Source organism: Dendropsophus ebraccatus, chromosome 4, assembly GCF_027789765.1.
Source record: "Dendropsophus ebraccatus isolate aDenEbr1 chromosome 4, aDenEbr1.pat, whole genome shotgun sequence".
NCBI lineage: Eukaryota > Metazoa > Chordata > Amphibia > Anura > Hylidae > Dendropsophus > Dendropsophus ebraccatus.
Genome location: NC_091457.1, coordinates 131,049,343 through 131,070,938, shown reverse-complemented (window position 1 = coordinate 131,070,938; position 21,596 = coordinate 131,049,343). Strand labels below are relative to the sequence as shown.

General features: G+C 43.5%; 1 protein-coding gene across 16 annotated transcripts in view; it reads left to right on the top strand.

The window, feature by feature from the left end:
• CACNA1D (calcium voltage-gated channel subunit alpha1 D) overlaps positions 1-21,596 on the top strand; it is a 256,373-nt gene that overhangs the window by 232,533 nt on the left and 2,244 nt on the right. For 13 of the 16 annotated variants that reach the window (XM_069967036.1, XM_069967038.1, XM_069967021.1 and 10 more), the window contains 7 exons: positions 9,360-9,479; positions 11,118-11,485; positions 14,645-14,671; positions 18,132-18,278; positions 18,370-18,533; positions 18,615-18,736; positions 21,004-21,324. In XM_069967036.1, coding sequence (XP_069823137.1) covers positions 9,360-9,479; positions 11,118-11,485; positions 14,645-14,671; positions 18,132-18,278; positions 18,370-18,533; positions 18,615-18,736; positions 21,004-21,324 — 1,269 coding nt within the window. The remainder of the gene's footprint in view (positions 1-9,359; positions 9,480-11,117; positions 11,486-14,644; positions 14,672-18,131; positions 18,279-18,369; positions 18,534-18,614; positions 18,737-21,003; positions 21,325-21,596) is intronic. The other 3 variants (XM_069967024.1, XM_069967029.1, XM_069967034.1) reach the window with 1 other exon arrangement.

The following is a 21,596-nucleotide window of genomic DNA, read 5'->3' as shown; positions in this document are numbered from 1 at the left end:
ATGATGGAATTCAACTGTCTGACACCCCTGGTTCTCAGAGATAAGCCACTACCAGAGCTTTGGCTGTGACTTACCCCTGCCCTCCTTATAGAAAACACAGGAATATTTGGCTGTGCTAACCATTCATGTATATGAAGAGGACAGGAGAGATAACTGTCGGCTGACAGTTATTGAAGGTGTTTGGTCACCTTCAGTCATATACTGCTTAAAGAGTCCTCTGCCATTGGGGGATACCTCTGCCTAAAGGTGTGTGCTTTGTCTGTAATAATACGTAGGTAAGTGGTATGTGTTACAATAATTTCAACATGAATGAAGATTTCTTGTTAAATCATTGCTGACTTGTCTTCTTATAATACTGCATCCTGGTGCCATCTCTTAACCATGTCAGAGAAGAACATGCAACCAACTAGTGTAGCTGCAGTCACCGACAGTGAATATGTTCTTACTCCTTCCTTTTTGTCATAGGCATCATTCCTTTATTAGTACAATACATAGTGATAAACATAACCATAGAGTTAGACAATTTCTCAAAAATACAGATGCTAATATGGTCAAGATTTCACCAAGAATAAATTGCTGTAGAACATAAATTCATATTTGAAATCACCACATAAATGTGCACTACTACAAACATATAGCAGTTTGCTGAGATAAATGCTACTTAGAAAGAGATAAACAGTGAGCAGATGATGCTTACTCACACCTCCGTAAGGGGGAAGACCAAACAGCGTCAGAATTGGTACAATACAGCACATGTCGAAAGTAAGGCTGCCTTTACACAGAGAGATTTATCTGACAGATTTTTGAAGGCAAAGCCAGAAATGGATTTGAGTAGAGGAGAAATATAGTCTGCTTATAGTCTGTTCCTGGCTTTGGCTTCAAAAATCTGTCAGATAAATCTCTCTGTGTAAAGGCACCCTTAGTAATCATTACAATGTTGGGGGAGGAGCCTTAAGAGGCTCAGGGGTGCCATAAAAATTACAATTTGATGTTGATGGTCTGGACTACTTTATAAGGTTTGCTGTGGGACCCCATTGCTACTTATAATATCCAAGAAGACCTAGACTAATTGACAACAAGAACTATGGCTTTCAATTAATGATAATAACCAGTTTCCCCCAACCAAAACACATACCTTACCATATGAATTCCATTTCTTCTGCTTTCAAAGTGGTTCTTCATTGTTCTCTTTCCCAGTGTCTCTTTGCTGGCCTCTTTCCCCATGGCTCCTCATTGATCTCTTTCCTGGTGGTACTTTGCTGTCATTTTTAATGGTGGCTCCTCACTGTTCTCTATTCTGATGGCTTTTTGCTGTCTCTTCCCTGGTGGCTTTTTGCTGTTCTCTTTCCAGGTGGCTCCTCTCAATTCTCTATCCTGGTGGCTCCCTGCTGTTATCTTTCCTTGTGACTTTTCACTGTTCTCTTCTTTGGTGGCTTTTTGCTGTTTTCTTTCCAGGTGGCTCCTTGCTGTTCTTTTTCCCAGTGGTCCCCCGCTGTTTTCTTTCTTGGTGGCGCTTTGCTGTTCTCTTTATTGGTGGTTCCTCGCAGTTTTCTTCCCTGGTGGCTTTTTGCTGTTCTCTTTCCCAGTGGTTCTACTCAGTTCTCTTCCCTGGTGGCTCTTTGCTGTTTCTTCCCCAGTGGCTCCCTGCTGTTTTATTTTCTGGTGGCTCTTCACTATTCTCTTCTCTGGCGGCTTTTTGCTGTTCTCTTTACAGGTTACTTGCAGTTCGCTTTCCTGGTGGCTCCTGACTGTTCTTTTTCCTGGTGGTCCCTCGCTGTTCTCTTTCCCTGGGGCCTTCCTCTGTTCCCTTTCCTGGTGGCACCTCACTGTTCTCTTTCCTGGAGGCTCTTCGTTGTTCTCTCTCTTGGTGGCTTTTTGCTGTTCTCTTTCCCAGTGGTTCTTCACAGTTCTCTTTCCGTCTGTCTCTTTGCTGTTCTTTATTTCCCGGTGGCTCTTTGTAGCACTTTTTCCTGGTGGCTTTTTGCTGTTCTCTTTACTGGTGCCTCTTCACATTTCTCTTTCCTGGTGGCTCCTCACTGTTCTTTTTCCCGGTGATCCCTCGCTGTTTTCTTTCCCTGAGGCCTTCCTCTTTTCTCTTTCCTGGTGGCTCCTCACTGTTCTTTTTCCAGGTGGTCCCTCGCTGTTTTCTTTCCCTGAGGCCTTCCTCTTTTCTCTTTCCTGGTGGCTCCTCACTGTTCTTTCTCCCGGTGGTCCCTCGCTGTTTTCTTTCCCTGAGGCCTTCCTCTTTTCTCTTTCCTGGTGGCTCCTCACTGTTCTTTCTCCCCGTGGTCCCTCGCTGTTCTCTTTCCCTGAGGCCTTCCTCTTTTCTCTTTCCTGGTGGCTCCTCACTGTTCTTTCTCCCGGTGGTCCCTCGCTGTTCTCTTTCCCTGAGGCCTTCCTCTTTTCTCTTTCCTGGTGGCTCCTCACTGTTCTTTCTCCCGGTGGTCCCTCGCTGTTCTCTTTCCCTGAGGCCTTCCTCTTTTCTCTTTCCTGGTGGCTCCTCACAGTTCTCTTTCCTGGTTGCTCCTCACAGTTCTCTTTCCTGGTGGCTCCTCACAGTTCTCTTTCCTGGTGGCTCCTCACAGTTCTCTTTCCTGGTGGCTCCTCAAAGTTCTCTTTCCTGGTGGCTCCTCACAGTTCTCTTTCCTGGTGGTGCCTCACTGTTCTCTTTCCTGGAGGCTCTTCGTTGTTCACTCTCTTGGTGGCTTTTTGCTGTTCTCTTTCCCAGTGGTTCTTCACAATTCTCTTTCTGGCTGGCTCTTTGCTGTTCTCTATTTCCCGGTGGCTCTTTGCAGCACTTTTTCCTGGTGGCTTTTTGCTGTTTTCTTTCCCGGTGGCTCTTCACATTTCTCTTTCCTGGCGGCTTTTTGCTGTTTTCTTTACCTGTGGTTCTTGACAGTTCTCTTTCCTGGTTGCTCTTCGCTGTTTTCTTTCCTGGTCACTTATTTGCTCTTCTCTTTACCAGTGGCTCTTCGCAGTTCATTTTCGTGGAGGCTTTTTGCTGTTCTTTTTTTCCCGCTGGTTCTTTGCAGTTCTCTTTCCTTGTAGCTCTTTGCTGTTCCCTTTCCTGGTGGCTCATCACTGTCCGGTGGTTCTTCATTCTTCTCTTTCCCAGTGGTTTGTCACTGTTCTCTTTCCTGGTGGCTCTTTGCCATTCTCTTTCCTGCTGGCTTTTTGCTGTTATTTTTCCTGGTGGTTCTTGGCAGTTCTTTTTCCTGTTAGCTCTTCGCTGTTCTCTTTCCCGGAGGCTCTTCGCTGTTTCATTTCCTGGTGCCTCTTGCCAGTTCCCTTTCCTTGTTTGTTCTTCGCTGTTCTCTGTCCTGGTAACTCTCTTTCCTGTTAGCTCTTTGCTGTTCTCTTTCCTGGTGGCTCTTTTTAGTTCTCTTTCCTGGTGGCTCATTACTATTCTGTTTTCCGATGGCTCTTCACTGTTCTCTTTCCTGGTGGTTCCTCCTTTCTGTTCTCTTTCCCCGTGGTTCTTTGCTGTTCTCTTTCCCGGTGTCTCTTCACATTTCTCTTTCCTGGTGGCTTTTTGCTGTTTTCTTTACCCGTGGTTCCTCACAGTTCTCTTTCCTGGTTGCTCTTCGCTGTTTTCTTTCCTGGTCACTTATTTGCTCTTCTCTTTCCCAGTGGCTCTTCGCAGTTCATTTTCATGGAGGCTTTTTGCTGTTCTTTTTTCCGGCTGGTTCTTTGCAGTTCTCTTTCCTTGTAGCTCTTTGCTGTTCCCTTTCCTGGTGGCTCATCACTGTCCGGTGGTTCTTCACTCTTCTCTTTCCCAGTGGTTTGTCACTGTTCTCTTTCCTGGTGGCTCTTTGTAGTTCTCTTTCCTGGTGGCTCATCACTATTCTGTTTTCCGATGGCTCTTCACTGTTCTCTTTCCTGGTGGTTCCTCCATTCTGTTCTCTTTCCCCGTGGTTCTTTGTTGTTCTCTTTCTTGGTGGCTTTTCGCTGTTCTCTTTCCTGGTGGCTCATCACTATTCTGTTTTCTGGTGGCTTTTCACTGTTCTTTCTCGGTGGCTTTTCACGGTTTCCTGGTGGTTCCTCTTTTCTGTTCTCTTTCTCCGTGGTTCTTTGCTGTTCTCTTTCCTGGTGACTCTTTTCTGTTCTCTTTCCTGGTGGCTTCTTTCTGTTCTCTTTCTCCTGTGGTTCTTTGCTGTTCTCTTTCCTGGTGGCTTTTCGCTGTTCTCTTTCCTGGTGACTCTTTGCTGTTCTTTTTCCCTGTGGTTCTTTGCTGTTCTCTTTCCCTGTGGTTCTTTGCTGTTCTCTTTCCTGGTGGCTTTTCGCTGTTCTCTTTCCTGGTGACTCTTTGCTGTTCTCTTTCCTGGTGGCTTTTCGCTGTTCTCTTTCCTGGTGACTCCTTTCTGTTCTCTTTCCCTGTGGTTCTTTGCTATTCTCTTTCCTGGTGACTCCTTTCTGTTCTCTTTCCCTGTGGTTCTTTGCTGTTCTCTTTCCTGGTGGCTTTTCGCTGTTCTCTTTCCTGGTGACTCTTTGCTGTTCTCTTTCCCTGTGGTTCTTTGCTGTTCTTTCCTGGTGACTCTTTGCTGTTCTCTTTCCTGGTGACTCCTTTCTGTTCTCTTTCCTGGTGGCTTTTCGCTGTTCTCTTTTCTGGTGACTCCTTTCTGTTCTCTTTCCCTGTGGTTCTTTGCTGTTCTCTTTCCTGGTGACTCCTTTCTGTTCTCTTTCCCTGTGGTTCTTTGCTGTTCTCTTTCCTGGTGGCTTTTCGCTGTTCTCTTTCCTGGTGACTCTTTTCTGTTCTCTTTCCCTGTGGTTCTTTGCTGTTCTCTTTCCTGGTGACTCTTTGCTGTTCTCTTTCCTGGTGACTCCTTTCTGTTCTCTTTCCCTGTGGTTCTTTGCTGTTCTCTTTCCTGGTGGCTTTTCGCTGTTCTCTTTCCTGGTGACTCTTTGCTGTTCTCTTTCCTGGTGGCTTTTCGCTGTTCTCTTTCCCTGTGGTTCTTTGCTGTTCTCTTTCCCTGTGGTTCTTTGCTATTCTCTTTCCTGGTGACTCCTTTCTGTTCTCTTTCCCTGTGGTTCTTTGCTGTTCTCTTTCCTGGTGGCTTTTCGCTGTTCTCTTTCCTGGTGACTCTTTTCTGTTCTCTTTCCCTGTGGTTCTTTGCTGTTCTCTTTCCTGGTGACTCTTTGCTGTTCTCTTTCCTGGTGACTCCTTTCTGTTCTCTTTCCCTGTGGTTCTTTGCTGTTCTCTTTCCTGGTGGCTTTTCGCTGTTCTCTTTCCTGGTGACTCTTTGCTGTTCTCTTTCCTGGTGGCTTTTCGCTGTTCTCTTTCCTGGTGACTCTTTTCTGTTCTCTTTCCCTGTGGTTCTTTGCTGTTCTCTTTCCTGGTGACTCTTTGCTGTTCTCTTTCCTGGTGACTCCTTTCTGTTCTCTTTCCCTGTGGTTCTTTGCTGTTCTCTTTCCTGGTGGCTTTTCGCTGTTCTCTTTCCTGGTGACTCTTTTCTGTTCTCTTTCCCTGTGGTTCTTTGCTGTTCTCTTTCCTGGTGACTCTTTGCTGTTCTCTTTCCTGGTGACTCTTTGCTGTTCTCTTTCCCTGTGGTTCTTTGCTGTTCTTTCCTGGTGACTCTTTGCTGTTCTCTTTCCTGGTGGCTTTTCGCTGTTCTCTTTTCTGGTGACTCCTTTCTGTTCTCTTTCCCTGTGGTTCTTTGCTGTTCTCTTTCCTGGTGACTCCTTTCTGTTCTCTTTCCTGGTGACTCCTTTCTGTTCTCTTTCCCTGTGGTTCTTTGCTGTTCTCTTTCCTGGTGACTCTTTTCTGTTCTCCTTCCCTGTGGTTCTTTGCTGTTCTCTTTCCTGGTGACTCTTTTCTGTTCTCCTTCCCTGTGGTTCTTTGCTGTTCTCTTTCCTGATGACTCTTTTCTGTTCTCTTCCCCTGTGGTTCTTTGCTGTTCTCTTTCCTGGTGACTCTTTTCTGTTCTCCTTCCCTGTGGTTCTTTGCTGTTCTCTTTCCTGGTGACTCTTTTCTGTTCTCCTTCCCTGTGGTTCTTTGCTGTTCTCTTTCCTGATGACTCTTTTCTGTTCTCTTTCCCTGTGGTTCTTTGCTGTTCTCTTTCCTGGTGGTTTTTCGCTGTTCTTTCCTGGTGACTCCTTTCTGTTCTCTTTCCCAGTGGTTCTTTGTTGTTCTCTTTCCCAGTCACTCCTCGCTGTTGCCTTCTGCTGTGATTATTCACTTTTTAAAAACTATAGAAAACTATTTGTTACATTCCATCAAATCAGCTGCTTTTTCTTTTCATCTATTGAATAAGTCACAGCCATTTCACCTCCGTACTGAGCTCATAAAGCCTAATTATACATGGAGCCGGGGAAAGTGTATAGTTAAGTGTTTCTGTAATTACATATTTCAATATTCCACCTCCGAACAGGATCCCTGTTTTGATGAGTGGTATTTAGTATTCTTGCCCCCGCTTTAAACAAGAGATTAGTCAGAAGTAATATGAGACGACAGCACAGATGCAAAAAGTCAGTGAGTACTGTAATTCTCAAGAATTACAGTGGTGTAAGTGCAAGGAGCCTATTACTGATCTGTCATCGGTTCAGATGATTCCAGATCACTGTTAGCAAACTAAGTATTTTGATCACTTAAAGTTCTCACTTTTTTTCTGCGCCGCTGCTCAGTTTATCTTGCCATTAAATTTCTGCTCATTGTCGCAGGCGCACGTCTATAGATGTATATTGGTAGTTTGGCTTGTCTCGTGTCAGCGGTATTCTAATAATATTCAAAGCAGACATCAGCTGGGTTGCAGACATGCAGGATTGTTGGGTTCCTTTTTATTCTTGCATATTTTTACATGTTGAACGGATTTGAATAGCTCTCAAAGCAGATAATTTCAGTGATATAGTGAATGATGTATTAGATGTAAATGTGAATTGTGTTGCCGACACAAGCACTGCATCAGGCAAAATTATAGAGAAGTCTGATATATCTGTTGCTTTATTCAGTTTTCAGAGTGTCATACAGTAGCTGATATTGAGTAAGTTGTAGTATTTGTGCTAAAACTAGAGATTTCGGATGAGTGAATTTACAGTACTAGCAAAGCGAAGTGCCTCTCTAGGCTTGGCTATCGTTTTGTCAGCCAGCTGCTGTTGAACTCCATGCTGCTCCTCTCTGGGTTCCTGGAAAAGTTGGATCCACTCCTAGGAAACTGGAAGAAATTGAATTCCTGGCTATTTTCTTGCATGAAGTAATAGTTTACATAGATGACTCTGTAAGACACCATATTACTGAGGTATTCTTCTTGAGAGACTGCAGAGAAGGCAGTAAAACATAGAGAAAGACACATTGGCTCAGATTTACTGATGCCTCTCCATGACAATTTTGGCTGAAAAAGTGGTACATAGGACTTTTCTCATTTATTCCTGGTTTGGAAAAGGGGTTTGGGTTTATGCAAACATGTGGCGTGGTCTGCTTTGCACAAAAAAATGCACACGAATCTGGATGAAAAGTTTGGTGGACTTCAAACCAAGTAATAGGTGGACAGTCTTTAAGTGCGACAGATTTATCAAACAGCCGGATAACTCTGGCATTTTTAAAGATTGTCTAGTCTAAGGCCTTATTCACCTGTCCCGTGAAATTGTCCGCGACCACAGACAATTTTAGGGGACATTGAACCCTATGAGTCTGATCATACGATCCATGCCACGATCAGCGCCGGGATCTGTGTTGCAAAGAAATAGGACATGTCCTAGTGCAGAGCGAAATCACGGCACAGATCTCCCGATACAACTCTATTGGATCCGTGTTTTTCACCGATTCCACGTCCGTGGAGTCTGTGAAAAACAGGGATCCCATGTTCCTCCCATTCCCCCCTTCCCCCCGGCACAGAAAAACCTGGCAGCACAGACACCCCCCCCCCCCTCTACAGAGTGGATCCCTGTCAGTGCAGCTCACTGCTCCACCCACCAGCAGTGATTGACAGACTTCTCTCTGAGCAGTGATAAGAAAAAATCTGAATATTATTTGGGAAGCAAAGGCCTTCTGCTATGCAAATGCGGTGCGGGGGATTGGTGGTTTTCCTGCCGGTCAGCTGGTACGGTTGTGTGGTTGCTGAAAGTGTCTAGGATCACTTGTCACGGTAGCCTTGAGTGGTGATGGATCCACCCTGGACAATTGGCGCCTCACCAGCACACAAAGAGATTTACATGTGTGTATAGTTGCAGGTGCACAAGGAGTAGAATCCAGTGCGTTAGCAGAAATAAAATACTTTTAATTCAGACCAAAGTAGTGCAAACCAAAAACAGTACACGTAGTAACAGTACAGTCCAGTACAGTATAACGGTTACAGTCTTGCAGAATACTTAGGCGCTGGTAGTTGATGTAGAATACCTGTGTTTTTGGTAGAAAGGGGCTTTGCAGTAGAGAGAGAGGAGAGGAGTTGCCAGAGGGGCCCTGCCCAAGGTAGTAGTGTGTTCTGCCGGAACAGTTGATGTGAATAGAAGAGTAAAAGAGAATACTCATACTCAAGGGTGACTTCTAGTCCTGACAGCCTTATGTCCCCTAGTTGTGAGTCCCCTAGTTACTACCTATCCTAGGTGGGTAGTACGAGCCCCAGGCCTTTGTTATCTGGGTGAAGCAGACTCCCAAGACTTCCCAGTTGTCCTGCACTGTGCTGTGGGATACTTAAACGATCCGTACCATTTTCCCACTGAGGTCAGTTTCTATGGTTTCTGAGGTAACTGCATTGCACGTTTTAGAGAGGTTTCTGACGTGGGCAAGGTGTTCCCTGTTTGGCTTCTCTCCCCTTAGTAAGCGCTTAGTACTTCATAGTGGTTTTAGGGCTCACAAGAAGAACTTTGTGGCTGAGCTGATGCTCACACACCCACTTACTTGAACCTACAGTCACTAACTATTACTGTTTCCGCCCAGAACTAACTCCGCCTACTGGGGCTAACTAAACCCTCTTGTGAGTGGTGGGGGCTGTGTGTGTGGAGAGAGAGGATAGGACAGGATCAGAGGGAAAAGCACCTGCATCTGTAAGTGGTTACAAGACAACATGTGGTACACAATATAGTTAACCCTTTAGTTCCTTCAGCTGTGCATAAGGTCAGACAAAGACAGTAGTGACACCTAATGGGGAAAACACAATAGTACAGTTACACCATCTCCCACTTGTGTGAACCTGAGGAAGTTACTTACTCAGGTGCAATAGACCAGCACCCTGTGCTGGGACACTGCACAAACCCATATCTCTAAGATTAATTCATTACCAAGGTTTCTCTAGAGTAATATGTGGAGTGGATGTGTTTCACATAAATGTGCTAAGCTCTGGACCATCTCATACCCTGCATGCTCCATGATTGTGCTGCTCCTCTGATATATCATGGCTAACTTTTCATATGTGTTCCTTGTTATCCAGGCTGGACTGAGAACACTTCATGACATCGGCCCTGAAATTCGCCGAGCAATATCTTGTGACCTGCAAGATGATGAGCCGGAGCAAAACAACCATGAGGAGGAAGAAGAAGATATATATAGGGTAACTATCATTATGACTTATAACTTTACAAGGAAGCTGAAGAGCAATAGCCAGTATTAATTCTCAATTCATTTGTCCTGAACTTTAACCCTAGTTGGTTACTAATGTTTTATTTTTGCTTTAATACTTATGCAGAGATGTTAGCTGTCCACTGACGCTGCTCCTGTTGGCAGTAGTAGTAGCATTATTTCCATCATTGCAGTATCTGACATAAACATTAGGGTGGTGATTCCTAGAATTTATTATGTACGTATATGAACTGCTGGGAATTTAACAAATGGGATTTAATGGGAAAAAAAATTATGAAAAAACGGATACATTGACTTCCAAAAACTGATAAAAATTCATGGTGGTGGTTGACCACGTTTTTGTGTACACTAAAAAAAAAAGTATGCGTTTTGATCCTGGATCAATGGATGGTGCAATTCTTGAAAGGAATCGGCTCTATATCATGTTTAAAGTTGCAGATAGCTTATATGGAGATAAAACTAATGATACCTGCCTCTTAGCTGATGGCAGTGATGCCAAGTTAGAAAATCATGTTTTTCTTCTTAGCTCAAGTGTCATAGGGCCTGTGCTAAGCTGCAACATGAACTCCTCTTCCCTCACCCCCACCTCCCTACTATGACAGAGAGGGGGGGGCATATATGTTGTAGCTCAGCATGGCCTCTATGACCCTTTAGCTTAAAAGTAAAACATGATTTCATAACTTTGCAAACAGCCATCAGCTGAGACAGGTACCACTTGTTTTTTCTCCCTAGTTTCAGTTTCCCTTCAGTGCCACCACAAGGTAAATCAAGTATTACAGAGGTTAATGCAGGAATGGACAGGTGCTCCAAACTGACAGACAGTCTTTGTAACCCCTATTTGACAGCCCATTTAAAGTGTACCTATCCCTTTAAGGCAGCGGAAGGATATGCTGGAAAAATCCTGCAGGTATACTGTCCTCTTCCTTAGCACAAGTGCCGTAAACTGCATTGTAATTGTACAGCGCTTGTGGGAGCTCCATCCCCCACTCGTGTCAGAGGAGGGCAGTGTACCGGCAGTATCTTTTCAGTGTGTCCTGCCGCAGTCTCAAAGAAATAGGTACATTTAGGGTACAAACCCACACACCGTATACACAGCAGATACGCAACAAATACGCAGCAAATACGCAGCAGATTTGTTGGTGCAGATTTGATGCTGTGTTCAGTTATTTAGATCTAATCTGCTGCGTATTTGCTGCGTGTTTGCTGCGTATTGCAGCAGTAAATACGCTGCTTATACGGTGTGTGGGTTTATACCCTTAGGGTACAAACCCACACACCGTATACGCAGCAAATACGCAACAAATACGCAACAAATACGCAGCAAATACGCAGCAGTTTGATGGTGAAGATTTAATGCTGAGTTCAGTTATTTAGATCTAATCTGCTGCGTTTTTGTTGCGTATTTGTTGCGTATCGCAGCAGTAAATACTCTGTGTATACGGTGTGTGGGTTTATACCCTTAGGCTGCGTCTGTACTGCACACCAGTAAGTGACATCACTAGGTGAGGACAGGTGTTTATGGATAGGCATCTCTAGTACAGCTGTATGTGTTCGGATACATAGAATAATCTGCACTAACCATTACTTTTTGACATCTTTTCATCTGCAGAGAAATGGTGGTCTGTTTGGAAATCACGTCAATCACGTCACCAATGACAGACGTGATTCCTACCAGCAAACTAATACCACCCGACGTCCCCTACACGTGCAGCGACCATCAATACGTTCTGCTAGTGATACTGACAAGTCTGTATATTCCCACACTGGAAACTCCATACATCACAATCACCATAACCATGAGTACTCTGGGAAACATGTATCTAACTCCACCAATGCCAACCTCAACAACGCCAATGTGTTTAAACCTATGAACGGGAAACATTCCAGTCTGCCAGTGCACGATCATACATCTCAGAACGGTTTCTACACTTACTCTAGAAATGACTACGAGAAACCTCGAAAGTCCAGTATAAAGAGGTAATGTCAGTGTTAGAAAATACTGGGGGATTTATGAATTGGTTGACATCACATTTGAGGTGTAAATTGTGCCAAAATTCTGTTCCACAGGGTGTAAGACTCTTTTAGGGTGCCTTCACACGTACCGGATCTACAGAGGATTTCGCTGCAAACTCACATCGTGAAATCCTCTGCGGATCTGATACGTGTGAAGGCACCCTAAAGGGGTATTCCAAGATAAAATGACTTGTCCTCTATCCGAAAATAGCCGAGGGGCTCTTTCCTGCGCCTCTATTTATTCTCTATGGAGAGAGACAAGTACAGCACTCAGCTATTTAAGTTGGCTCCATAGGAATGATAAGAGTTGTGGGTCACATGTATACCCACGGCTCTATTCAGAACAAAGGAGCCCAGGACCGATACGGAAGTCTCTTACTTGTCCCCTATCTGGGGATAGGGGACAAGTTATTTTATCTTGGAATACTACTTTAAGGCCCTGTACTAGGCAGAACACAGTGGAGCTTTAGCTGTTGCAAAACTACAATACCCACCATGTATGGACAGCCAAATGGCCACAGGTTCCCTGTCCTTGATTTAAAGATTATATAAACAGCATTATTGTTTGAGGTTTGTGAGAACAAAGATATTGAGATATCCTTTGTGAAAAAATGGCCTCTTTTCTTCATTTGTTAATATAGGGAGAATTACAGTGTTATTGATCTCACTCACAAAGAAGAGTTACACCAAAGAGGCACATCACGTTCTAGAGCCCTACAGCAGTTACATTCCCATAAATCACCATTATCAGGACACATCATCGGATGTTACTAGTGCACACACTCTGTATAATACAGCAGTTTTTCAGATTGTGGATAATGTTAGAGAAATGCATGTGTTTACCATGGGATTGCTCACTATGTCTAAAGGCCCTATTCCACCAACAGATCTGACAACAGATTATCTGCCAAAGATTTGAAGCCAAACCCAGGAGTGGATTTATAAAGAGGAGAAATCCAGTCTTTCCTTTATGACCTGTTCCCTGCTTATAGTCTGTTCCTGGATTTGGCTTCAAATCTTTGGCAGATAATCTGTCTTCAGACCTGTTGGTGGAATAGGGCCTTTAGGTGCCATATTCATTGTGAGCCCTTGCACTAATCCCATTTTTGCTTCCCCTTATAGATGTCATTAATGCTTAGCATAATTGCTACATAAACTAATTGCATCAAAATGTCTCATAGTTCATCCTTTAATAACACAATAGAAGGTAAAGTTTTGAGAAAATTAATTTGGGCCCAATATATTATTCTTAAGCCCTGTATTAATTATGTTAAAAGGGTACACAATATACCACAGCCCCCCTACTCTACAGTATATTTGGTAAGACTGGGTGAGCCCTCTCATCCATCCATTTGTCATGGAAACATGCCTTAGGCCGAGGTCACAGTTCTTTCAATTCTGTTAAATTCTGTCAAGTCTAGTTTTTTCCTGTTAAGACATTGGACGTCCCACTGAAACCCAATGGGCCCTATTTTGAGTCATTGGGGTCTGTAGTGTTCATAATGTGACTGATCTAGTATAACATTGTGGCCATCTTTACTAATGGAAGCCACAATGCAAGAGTGAACGAAGCCTTGGCTTCTCTCATCATACTACCATTATAGCTCCAGCACACCTGGCTTATTTGTACAGCTCCCAGATGGAATAAAAGCTCTTATACTGTGAAATATTTACGTCTGAGACTCTAGCGGAATGAAAGCTAGAGTCACAGTGGCCCCATGATAACACTGACTTTTCATATTATAGGAGAATAAAGTGTATTTTCAAACACCATATAGACTTAGACAGACAGGTCTTCCTGTATATCTCTGTCAATAGATTATGCCAGGTTCACATCAAAACATCAGTTCTGAATGCGCTGATCCCAACACTGTTTTTATGGCAATAAGTGGCATGTGCTAGCCCTTCTCGCTATTCAGTATCTACTGGCTCTGTTCAAATTAGTATGTATGCTCGGAAAGCTCCCAAAACACATGCTGTGTGTATCCATAGGGCCCCATGTATCCAATAGAGGGCAAAAGAGTGTTCTTTTGGCCTCACCTTGGCTGGTATACATCAGTATACGGTAACTCTATACATCAGGCACACCAGTATTGTGAATAGAACAGGGTGTAAGACTGGGGCTACAGGGCAATTTTGGCCATGACGTGGGTTGTGTAAACAGAGATTGCCATGTTGTACTACATCAATTGCGCTGCGTCAGGGCTAAGTAATTGAGGTCATATTGTGATCCACAAGGGGCCGGTACTGTGAACAGTTATTAGAAAGCCATCCAAGATCAATTTTTTGTGACTGTCAGGTTGCGGCCACTTTTGGGTTTCAACGCAACCTCATTCAGCTGCTTTAGCCTTGACACTGCTACTCGGTAATCGGTGGTTGTATGAACTGTGTCATGATCAGAATTGCACCATACTGTACATTGCTACAGGTGAGCACCATGCCATCTGGTGTTGTAGATTGTTGGGTACAGGACATACATATCGATTTGCTTAGTATAACACTAATAGAGATGAGCGAACCTTGAGCATACTCCAGTCCATCCGAACCCGATCATTCGGCATTTGATTAGCTTTTGCTGTTGAAGTTGGATAAAGCCCTAAGGCTATGTGGAAAACATGGATATAGTCATTGGCTGTATCCATGTTTTCCAGACACCCTTAGAGCTTTATCCAAGTTCAGCAGCCCCAGCTAATCAAATGCCTAACAATCGGGTTTGGATGGACTTGAGCATGCTCGAGGTTTGCTCATCTCTAAACACTAAGCCATACAGGTGTTGTAGTTACAGTGATCATTCACATTATATATGGTGGCCATGATGGTTCGTGTTCTGTTACCAGGCTGAATTAAGATCTATGCCTTTACTATTGTCATACTAGTTGTTAAGTGGCACCACCAGTCATGTAACTGAGCACGCTGTAAGAAGCCGAGCACTGTCTTATTACCTTGTGAACGCCACTATTTGCATGACGTGTTAATCTGTCTCTTCTTAGACCCTCTGCAGGTTGGTGGGAATTCTCTGTCACTGCATTTGTCCCATTGTTGTGCTGTCTAGATATGTAATAACTGATATTTATTCTCTGTCTAATAAATATCTTCCCATATTTGTATGGCTTTCCTGGATAGGACCCGCTATTATGAGAGTTATATTAGGTATGTTCCTCTGTGTTCGTGGGTGAGATAGCTGCTTGTGCCATACAATATATGTGAAGGCCGATAGTTATTACATGCCCAGCTGTAGTGTCTGCATGCTGTGTCTTTTATATACTGTTTACCATTCACTGCAAGTCTGAACTTGGTTATAAAGTTTCACTGTAATTCGCAGGAACTTTTGACTTGTCAAAAGTTACTGACAGCAACTGGTCTCACTCCTGAGACCGCTTCGATCTTAAGACACAGCTGGGGTTAGTGCATGTCTCCCCCCTTGGTGTCAATCATAACCGACTTTTAGAGTATGTTCACACTGAGTAAAAGCAGCGGAATCCAACTGCCTCAGTGTCACACAGTGTCTCTATCGGAGTGCTTGCGCGCCTCTGCTCCCGCCGCTCAAGGAATTGACAGTCTATAGAGTAAAAATTATGGATTTTTGGCCGGCCGGGGAGTAAATGGGAACTACTAGGCACTATCCGCCTCTGTATCTTGCAGCAGGTCTTCGGAGTGAGAACTGCAATTGTCAATAGTTGAAATATGGAGTTTTGGGACGTTACTCACTCAGATGTCTGTATACCTACATGGAGAGGGGTCACTGGCTGAAGCTGGGACTCTAGCTTTTCTGGCTGAATTTACATAGGCATAATATGGGACCGTTTTGGTGTCTATATTATGGCTGCAAGTCCTGGCCCAACTGTGCATCTAATGTGGGTCCCATAGTACAACAAAGTGATCTATAATCAAATATCCAAAAGATGGGCATGCCCAACTAATAATCATAACTCAGGTGCTCAATGCCGACATATAATAATAGTTAAAGGAGAAGTCCAGCCCAAGCATTTTATAGCAAACAGCTAAATCACCTCTCCCCGTGCCTCTCCAGCGATAGATTGGGCTCCAGGACATCAGGGTGGTGTGGTGCTCTGCCCATCATGGAGGCACCCCGTGGCAACAGGCTAGAGATATCTGGCTAACCCGTGTTTTGAGACTCGCAACCGAGGCTCCATGGACTCCTGTTTTGCATATTTAAATTTTTGGGGGCATCAGTGGAGACTCTTGATTGAGTACTTCATTGGAATTTTTTTTCACTGTTCTCCTTGAGTTCAGTGATAACTGTGTTTTGTAGTTAAAGGAGAAGTCCAGCCCAAGCATTTTATAGCAAATCACCTCTCTCCGTGCCTCTCCAGCGATAGATCGGGCTCCAGGACCCCGCTGGGCTCAGGAATCTTCTGCTCAGCTGATATTAAGACCCAGCTGATTGACAGCCCGCTTAGCCAGTCAGTGACTGGTTCGGGACACCGCTGCAGTCACTGATTGGCTGAGCGGGCGATCCATCAGTAGGGGCAGGCATTTTCCCCGGAGTCTTGACGTCATCACAACTCGGGTGAAAATGTGGCGCATCGTGGGCACAGGGAGAGGTAAGAAAATGATGATTATTTTCTCCCCTGCCTAACAAAAGTTTGGTATGATCGGACTTTTCTTTTACCTGCACAAGCCAAAGGAAATGCATGTATGCATCTAAGCATAAATAGCACACAAAATAAATAGTAAGTATCGTTTGTTGAAAAATGAAAACAGTTACACAAACAACCAGACTGTCCTGACAATGATAAAAACACATAAAGGGGTACTCCAGCAAAAAAAAAAAAAAATTCTCTAATATCAACAGGTGCCAGAAAGTGCCAGAGATTTGTTATTTACTTCTATTGCAATATCTCAAATCTTCCAGTACTTATCAGCTGCTGTATGTCCTGCAGGAAGTGGTGTATTCTTTCCACCACAACAAGTAACAGACAGTTATAAAGTGTGCAAACAGCAGATAATAAAGTGCAGTACAACGTAACACAAGTATAATCGGTATATCAAACGCTTTAAGTGACTGGTGGGAATCTAAAGTGAAGACAACAGGAATAATTGAAAAATAGAAATAAGTGTAAGTTAGCATGGGGCTGTATGAAATCACAAATGGTGAGATATAGGGGAGATTATAGGTCAGTCTAGTTGTTTGTGTAATTCAAATATTTTTTATTTATTTGGTGTGCCATCTATATCTAGATGCATATATGCTTTCTCTATGGCTTGTATAATGATCTATGATGCTATCAGTTCAGGCCATTAGACTCACGGCTTGGCCGGGACCTGCAGCCATACTACAAATAGTGCAAATATGTTCCTGTATTATGTGTATATGGATCTGGCCATAGAAAACACCTTCATGCCCCATGATAAAACAATGCTGAGCTTTTTCTTTAGGACTCTGTATTGAGCTGCTCGTCTTCTATTACTCCTGGAAATATTGAAATAAATTGTCATCATTCTCCTTGTCAGTAGAGATGATCCAACATCAGAAAATCCTAGGTTCCATCAAGCTCGAACGTTCCCGAACCTTCCGCATTAGATTGCTGATGCCTTCCCGGTCTTACCTGCCTTACCTAGGCTGAATCCTGAAATTCCAGGCAGTCCTCGGGCACGCTCCTCCTTCCGCATGGACCTGGAAGGCATCAGCAATCTAATGCGGAAGGTTCGGGAATTTTCGATCGAACCTAGGATTTTCCGATGTTCGGTCATCTCTACTTTTCAGTAGGATGTGCCACTACACAAGTTATTCCCATCTCAGGTTGTTATTCCCTATCTATAACAATCTGAGCAGAGATAGGGTCGGATAGCGCCATTTCAGGATTCGCCTCAGGCAGCAGAAAACCTATAGTCCAACTGCTGAGTACATAATTGATCCTCAGAATAGGGACCTGAGTGTTCATTTAGAATACATCACTCAATTCTTTCTCTGTGACAACTGTTGGGGATATTTAAATACGATGTTCAGCTATTTACACAACACCCAAAGACAATGAATAGAACTCCAACTCACATGCGTGTCCCTCTGCTCTGTTCTAATGGGAGACTGGAGCTCCCATTCTCAGGATTGGTGGCGTTCCATTGGTCAGGCACTCCTAATCCACATTTAACCCCCTATCCTATAAATTGAGGATAAGTTGATATCGGAATACCCCTTTATGTTTGTAAGGCCCATAGACAAGGAGAATTGTAACACCCAGCTGTCAAATCATTCATGTTTCCAGGAGGTTATAGCCATGTGCTTCTTCCAGGTATTTGTAGAGATTCATTGGGGCCTGAACCATAAGTGACATATTGCACTACGGCTCATATTTCATAGAGTGCAAAAAAATGGGATGCACAATACATGTGAAATATGCATTGTATGAATGTAACCCTACTGCCCAATCATATAACACATATAATCTGCCTTCCAGCAGAATTTATTCTAGATTCCCCTTCCTTATGTACAGAACAGGTCTTTTCTGGTGCCGTCCAACCCTTCGTGCAGCTCTGAGCACATATACCATTTGTAGTGTATACCATTTTTTTTGTCATTGTCTGTTTTATTTTAATCTTAATATGACTGTACATGGTTCCAGTGGTTTGCTACTTTCTATCACCTTAGATCAGAGTCTGGGGAAAGGAACTTGCCTGTCATCTTCCGTGAAGATCCCGACTTCTTGGATTACAATGAGGATCCTTACCTGGGAGAGCCTGAGTACTACAGTGGGGATGAGTGCTATGAAGAGGACACCATGCTTTCTGGAGACAGGTGCAGGATCATGGACCCCAGTGCGGTGAGTCTCTGTTACCAATGCAATACCAGAAACTTATCAATCTTTTTTTTTTTTTCTCCAAACCAGGCAACTGTACGATGAGCCGATGTTGTATCCATCCAATGACTTAGACTATGAGAGACCCAAAGGCTACCACCATCCACACAGCTTTTTTGAAGAAGATGATCCTCAGATATGTTATGAATCGAGGAAATCACCAAGACGGAGATTATTGCCTCCAACTCCTCCACGTGAGTGGGTTTCACAGAGTAGACTCCAATATCGTAGTATTAGAAGAACTGGGTGCAAGATGTTGTTTCTCTCTTTTGCAGCAAACAGAAGATCTTCATTTAATTTTGAATGCCTTCGAAGACAAAGTAGTCAGGATGAGCTACCTCTGTCCCCAACGTTTCATCACCGCACAGCTTTGCCCTTACATCTAATGCAGCAACAGGTATATTTAGCAAATAGCATAATGATTTAACATGAACCGAACATGACTGTAAAGGAATATTTAGGGGTTACATGTGGCTTGGTCATTATGCAGTGAAATGTTTCTTAACAACAATATAATTTGGCCAAGATTTACTATGAAAGAATTTCATTGAACCAGAAATGTAATGTAGAGTAATGTTAACACGTTTACTGCGCACAAATGTATAGATATATAGGATATACGCCTCATGCGACAAGGGGTTGTGGCTTAAAATATCATGTAGTGAAAGTGCAGTGAATTGAACAGGCTGGCACCATGCTGGGGCATGATTTACACTGCACTTCTATAGATGTCATGTGGAGGGACAATTAGGTTATTGATGCATTGGCTTTGGAAGGTGCTATGTGTGCAGAAAGGATAATAGGATCACAACAAGGCAGGGGTAACATTAATCTAAGAAGTCAATTGCTGCTGCTGACAAGTAAAGGACAGGGAGAAGAGATTACACTTAGGAGGCAGCACTGTGTAGTATATTTACACAAGGGACAGTTGCCCAGAGCCTTATGGGTGGTAAGAGGGAAGCGTTGATTCACTTTAGAGGCTGAGATTGCATGCAAATAACTTTTTTCTGTCCCCTGCTAGTTAAGCCCTGTCCCCTCTTTCTCTGTTCCGTCTTTGTCTGTCTGCTACTAGAGACAAAATTTCCAGTGGACAGCAGTTTACAGGGAAGGTGAGAGTGAGACCCCTAGTGTTACCTTAGGGCTTTTTTTCTATGGTATGGATTTTTTGTTGGTGGAAAAAAAGTGACTCACATATATAATAGTAATCATGTAGGCTATGAAAAGGAGGAAAGTTGCCTGATGCTTTTCCAGCAGCTGCTTGATCTGTCTCCCCATGATATATTAATACAGTTTAATATGACATCTGTGCTAGCATCAGCCTCACATTAAAGCTACATTTCCTATTCTAGAGCCATATGACACGTTCAGTTATTGTGACACTTTCCAGAACATGTAAGTAATGCTGCGCAGTAGCAGTCTCCATATTCACAGGCTGTCATAAGCCATCCATCCTGAGCCCAAAAATTAGTCCTGGTTCCTCCTATTAATGAAGTGCGATTCTCCGATCTCTGCTCTGTCCATCCTGTCAGATTACTGTCTGTGACACAACCCATTCCCCCTGTAGTGGGGAGGTGTAATGAGATCTGTGTCCTCAGCTCTGTGGTTCATCATCAAACGCATTACTGTCTCATAAGGCTATGGCTCTACCCTAGTGTGTATTTAGGGACAGCTGACCTGGTAATATTACATTATTTGAGTACAGCAAATGATGTTCTGCAGTGAAATAATTTCTGTACTTACCTGGGGAGTAATCACTATTCTATACTGCGAGCAGACCTCTCAGCAGCTAAACAGGTAGAAATAAGCAAACGACTAGTATGGGATCATACTAGGATTCTCATCAGGATTCTGAGCAGGATTCTGATCTTTTTTATCACCATCTTTTTTTTTTTCAGCACTGAAATATAAGCTTTTTTGTTAATATGTAAATGAGACTCAAGTGCCCAGGGGGTGTTCCTCAGCACAGCAAGAGTCCAGGGTTAGCCGCCCACCTCCTCTTATTCATTGCCTCTGCCTGCTGTCATAAAAGGGGAGATGGGCTGCTAATCCTTGGCTTTGCCATGCTGGGGAATACGCCCTGGGCAATTACAGACAAATTATAGGTTAGCAATGGAAAGTACTGTGAACTTTTTTTTTTTTTTTTTTTAAAGGTTATCCCTCAGTGATCAGACCTATCTAGCCATGGACTCATTTTTACCTCAGTTTTTTCTGCTGACAAGTCTGCTTCAACGTGATGCCTCTGGGCCCCAGTGTAAAAGTGAGCCCCTGCACACTATTAACAATTTGCAGAGAGGAATTTAAACTGTAAACTTGACTTCAATGCTAAATATTGCATTATGAAACGAACGGCCGTTGTTTTAATTGAAAACAACGGCTGCTCTTTTTATAAAAATTGCAGTCATGTTATAACTAACAGTAAGTTGTAGGCATATGTTGGAAAAAGTGTCTATCTCTAGTGGAGTATCTATGAAAGTGGAAGAGATATTACAAGCAGCAAACATGGAGTCAGGATGCAGCTCTGTACTGAGAGACCTTGGTATGGCGGCCATTCTGAGTTACTGATAGAAGCTACTTTTGTTCTTTGTTTGTTCTTCACAAAATTACTGACTGTTCTTAATGATAGAAGTGCTGTCTGTCCTAGTAATGAATTATTCATTCTTCCAGATTATGGCGGTGGCTGGTCTGGACTCCAGCAAAGCTCAGAAACATTCACCCTGTCGCTCTACTCGCTCTTGGGCCACTCCCCCAGCAACTCCAAACCACAGAGATCGTACCCCATTCTACACTCCCCTCATCCGGGTAGACCATGCAGAGTCCAAGGAGCAAATGAATGGGAGCCTGCCATCCTTGCAGAGAAGCTCATGGTACACGGATGACACAGATAGTTCATATAGAACATTTACACAATCCAACCTGACTGTGCCCAATGACTTCAGGAACAAACAGAGCGACAAACAACGGAGCGCGGACAGCCTTGTCGAAGCTGTAAGTCCCCGAGTAATGGTTAAGATCAGCCGTTACTTCTAAAACCTAAATCATAGAGCACTTCAGTACAGGTGATGTGAATGTTCATTCAGCAAATAGTATGTGTTAGTATGACGATGCAAAGACGCACACAAGTAAACATTGAAGAGGAGGCACTATTCAAACAAACAATGATGGCAATCTAACCTGACCCACCTGCTTACACAAAGTATTTGGTATTAATAGTTCCTTTCGTATTTAGGGTTGGGATTGCCTTAATTGATGCCCCTTTT